The 4,769-nt window shown below is 51.6% G+C and overlaps 1 protein-coding gene across 2 annotated transcripts in view; it reads right to left on the bottom strand.

Moving 5' to 3' along the window:
- Nucleotides 1-3,706, bottom strand: part of Trem2 (triggering receptor expressed on myeloid cells 2) — a 6,720-nt gene extending 3,014 nt beyond the window's left edge. For both annotated transcript variants that reach the window (XM_021218370.2, XM_021218369.2), the window contains exons 1-2: nucleotides 3,631-3,706; nucleotides 1,113-1,463 (exon numbers count right to left, since the gene is read on the bottom strand). In XM_021218370.2, coding sequence (XP_021074029.1) covers nucleotides 1,113-1,463; nucleotides 3,631-3,670 — 391 coding nt within the window. In that variant the 5' untranslated portion in view covers nucleotides 3,671-3,706. The remainder of the gene's footprint in view (nucleotides 1-1,112; nucleotides 1,464-3,630) is intronic.
- Nucleotides 3,707-4,769: the final 1,063 nt, after the last annotated feature.

The following is a 4,769-nucleotide window of genomic DNA, read 5'->3' as shown; positions in this document are numbered from 1 at the left end:
ACATTGCCTGGTATAATCAAGAGGTGTTTTTCTGCACCAGGTTGATGAGTGGATGGGTTGATCTGCTACTCTTTAAGAAGCACATACACAGTGCTCACATACTAACAGGATGCCAATTAGATTAACTCGTTCAAGGACACAAGGCTGGGACTAACTTAAACTAAAGCTCTGTACTGGGCAGTAGGGCCTGCCTTAAAGAGGGCACACTGGAGTTTAACTCCCATGTACAGTGACTATTCTAGACTCATGATACAGGACCATGGGAATCCATGCAATATATTTTCTTAAGAGCAGGGAGATGGAGCTAGCCCTTCACATATATGCCTGAACTTGAGTGCTGTAAAACCATTTCCTCTGAACTGAAACATGTCCTAATAGGGAGAGGAGAGAAGGCCATATAACTCAAGGAGTAAGGAAAGCATACAAGGCTCGGACACCTTTTGGAACTTTATAGGATTTATACACACACCCTAAGGTTATATTTGTCATTACAGTTATCAGGAGAGGAGACTCTAACTAGGACCTACAAGATGCTCGGGGAGCTCCAAGGATATGGGGAGCCCCAGGGATGCAGGGAGTCCTAGGGATGTGGGTAGTTCCAGGGATTCAGGGAGTCTCAGGGATGCAGGGAGCCCCAGGGATGCAGCGAGCCCCAGGGATACAGAGAGTCCCAGAGATGTGGGGAGCCCCAGGGATGCAAGGAGCCCCAGGGATACAGGGAGCCCCAGGGATGCAGGGAGCCTCAGGAATGCAGGGAGCCCCAGGGATGCAGGGAGCCCCAGGGATGCAGGGAGCACCAAGGTTGCTGGGGTTTTGGGTTTTTTGTTTGTTTGTTTTGATTCATCATCCATGCTGGGATGGTTTTTTTTTTTTTTTTGATGACACAGTTGTTTTTGAGTTGCCTGTAAATAAACCCTTACCCAGGTACCTACAAGTAGCCCCAGTATACTCACAAATTCACTAAGCTAGACCTGGACCGAATCATTTCTTACATCTGTTCATGATGGCTAGTCTGGGACAGGCATTTATTTATGTCCCCCTGAAAAGGTCCCATAACAATAAGACCTGGCCCAAGGACTAGCCAGAGGTACACCCAGCTACTGTGTACTCACCCTCCAGCACCTCCACCAGGACCTTCTGCAGGGTCTCAGCCTCTCGGCCTCGGAGGCTCTGACACTGGTAGAAGCCAGCATCACCAGCTTGGAGGTTCCTCAGAGTGATGGTGACGGTTCCAGCAAGGGTGTCATCTGCGATGACTGTGCTCCCATTCCGCTTCCTCAGAAAGGCCAGCAGCCACACACCGTGTGTGCTCACCACACGCTGGCATGGGCCCTCCTCACCCAGCTGCCGACACCAGGCCTTGCGTCTCCCCCAGTGCTTCAAGGCATCATAAGTACATGACACCCTCAGGGACTGGCCGGCCACGCCCTGCAGCACCGTGGTGTTGAGGGCTTGGGACAGCGCTGCAGAGGAGACAGCCACTTGCCATTTTCATCCACCCACCAAATAAATATTCACTGAGCATCTACTAGGAGCAGCAAACTATACAGACGAAGATCCTGCTTTTAAAAAGCTTAGTGTCTCTAGAGAGGTGGCACACCTTGGAACTAGCCTCCCCCCGCCCCCAATAGGATCGCTATGGCCCTGACTGCCCTGCACCTCACTTTGTAGACCAGGCCAGCCTTGAACTCACAGACATCTGCCTGCCTCTGCTTCCCTAGTGCTGGGATCCAAGGCGTGCATCACGTGACCACTTGGGAACTAAGAATCTGACTGTTTTTTCTATGCTTCCTAGGGAATGCTTGGAAGCAGCTCTGGGAGTGCAGGGAGCACAGCAGGTCATTAGGATAAGCTCTGGCCCTTGGGCATCTTCCACTTTTGGTTTGAAACAGAGTATCTCATGTGTGTGAAAGATAGTTAATGACTGACTCCCCGACAGGCTCTAGAATCATCTGGGGACAAGCCTGTGAGCTTGCCTGTGAGAGATTTTCTAGATCAGGTTAGCCTATAGGAATATGGATGAGAGAGTATCTGGACTCAGTTCTTTGGTGTACGAAGATCCGCCCCAACCTATGGGCAGTAACATTCCGTGGGCCAAAGTCCCTAGCTATGTCAAAAGGACAAAGAGAACCCAGAGGCCGTGTGCATCTCTCAGCTTCCTGACTGAGCATGCAATGTACAGCTGTCTCTGGCCACCATGTCTCCCCTTCAGGATGGAGTGTATCCCCGACGCTACAAGCCAAAATGGACCCTTCCTTTGCTGAGTTGATTTTGTTAAGATGTTTTGTCACAGCAACAGAGCAATAACTAGCACAGTGCAGAAATTCACGCCGTGGACCAAGCCGGCCTGTTTGCTTCTAAGGATCTGACTATCCCTGCCTCTCAGGTCTCTGGTCTTAGGAGACAGGCATATGACACTGTAACTGGCTTTTCTCATGCGTCCTGTGAATCCAAACACAGATCCTCATGCTTGCAAGTCAAGCATCGTGCTAAGACATGTCTTGTTCTTGCAATCCCTCTGGCTCTATTTAAGACATCTTCCCTCTGCTCTTAGGGGACCAGGATGTCTATTTTGCCCTCTTCATCTCAGGAGAGCAAGGTTAATGGATCCTTGGAGCTCAGGCTGGTTCCCTGAGCGTTGGGATGGCCCCCTCCTTGTCCCTACCCTGCTGTCTGCTCCTCAGTCATCCATACTGGATGCCTCTTTCCTAACTTTGAACTCAGCTTCCCTATTTCTGTGGCTCTGTTCCTCTTTTAAGAAGGACTTGTCTCAGAGCTATTTTGAGGGGAGACATGAGACTGCTATTTTGGGGATCCTTTTGGGGCAGAGGAGATGGCATTGGAGCACCCAAGTTATGGCCAGGGCAGGGGGATAAGGGTTCACCCAAACTTTCTACCTCTTGTATCTTGTCTCCAGCTATTACCGAGATGGGAACACGAACGGGGGAACTAGGGAGCTGATGGCCCTGCCTTTCAGAGCTAGAGACCTCAGTCTGCCTAGAGACAGGCTAAGGTTCCCTACCTCTCCTTCCACTTCCAGCTGAGACGCTGCAGGGACAAGATGCAGGGTAGCCTCTTCTCCTACCTGGGTTTGTCCATGACTTTTCAGGAACAGGAGGCACCCAATCCACAGTGGGACAAGGCAGTCCGTTACAGGTGAGGATACACTAATAAAGCCTACAGCGTCCTCACCTCCCATAGAGCGCTGAGGTCAAATCTCGGAGGAGCTCCAGGGAGATGCAAGTCCTAGTCTGTCTTTCCCTCTTCTCTCCCATTCTGCCCCTCCACTTATGATTTAAGTGCTTCTTGGGTGTTTAAGGGCTCTTGGCAGTGTCTGAACAGGTGCTTTACCTCACAACTAGTACCACCTTCACAGCTCCTTTAAGGACCAATTCCAGCTGCCCCTGTACCCTTCCTATAGGTGGGTGTTAATCTCGGGGAGGATGTGTGACGAACATGAGCCAGTGGGGAGAAAAGCAGAGTCAAAGCAGGACCCTTGAGTGCACCAGGACTCCAGTCTCCATTAAAGTTCCCCCTCCATGCCACCCCGCCCCCATACCCCAGCCATCTGCTCAAGAAAGATGAGGAAAAGACAGTGTTGTAGAAGGCAGGTCCCACCTATGGTCCCACCTGTGATCAGCAGCAGGAGAAACAGGTGGAGAGGTTCCATGGCACCTTTCCTCTGCCAGCGGCCAGCCGGAGGGGACAGACGCAGGGACGGGGGGGGGGGGTCCCTTGTGCAAGATCTTGCTTTTTCCTTGAAGTGCAGAAAAGAGATGACCAAGCCAGTCAGGCTCAGCCCACAGGAACTGCGCTCCTGGATTGAGCAACAGTCAGGACTAGGGTAGGCGCTGTGATTCAAGGAGGGAGAAGGGCATGAGGGAGGAAGGGAAGGAAGCTTCTACAGTGAAGGTCAGCTGCCTTCCTGCAAGGCTGGCATGGGTGGCCCTGCATAGCTGGCGCCAGATAGGTTTTTAGGTTGTTCTATCTCCTTGCAGAGCCTCAGTTGGGGGGGTCATTATCCTGACGCTGTAGCCAGGGTATCTGCCATCTCCACTGGTCCCAGCCTCCCCCAGAATGGAGGACAGCGGCTTCTTGGGAGGTTGGCATGCCACCAGAACACAGCCCTATTGTGTAAGGCAGCAGCTAAGGATGCAGACCAGAGCCAGAGTTCCCATTTGCTTGTGCGTTCGCTCAGGCCCGTAACCTTTCTGTGCTTCGTTCCGTGCATCTGTAAGGCGGGACTACTGGTGATAAGCGAGCTTATCCAGGGGCTAAAGGTAGTTTCCTACAATCAAGGGTCCAGATACACGGAAGTCCTCAGCGAGCTTTAACTGTGTCTATGACCCCCATCAGCAGGGGATGGGGAAATGGCCAGTCTCTGATGTGTTTCAAGAATCACCTCCACGGGGAATTGTCAACAACATCTATTCTCCCCTCATAAGCTCTCAGCCACAAACTAAAGTAAGATTCCACCAAGATTCACCCCGCCTTAGTCCGTGTTCTATTGCTGTGAAGAGACACCATGACCAAGGCAACTGTTACGAAAGAAAGCATTTAACCGGGCCTGGCTTACAGTTTCAGAGGCTTAGTCCATTATCATCATGGCTGGCAGCATGACAACATGCAGGCAGGTGCTGGAGCAATAGCTGAGAGCTACATCATAATCTGTAGGCAGAAAGGAAGAAGGAGAGAGAGAGAGAAAGAGAGAGCACGTTTGCTTGCCCCCCCCCAATTTCCTCTAAAGAGCTGAGTGTCCCCCTCAGTGC

Source organism: Mus pahari, chromosome 18 (genome assembly GCF_900095145.1).
Source record: "Mus pahari chromosome 18, PAHARI_EIJ_v1.1, whole genome shotgun sequence".
Taxonomy (NCBI): domain Eukaryota; kingdom Metazoa; phylum Chordata; class Mammalia; order Rodentia; family Muridae; genus Mus; species Mus pahari.
Note: the sequence above shows the minus strand (reverse complement) of the source record. Positions and strands in the feature narration are given on the sequence as shown.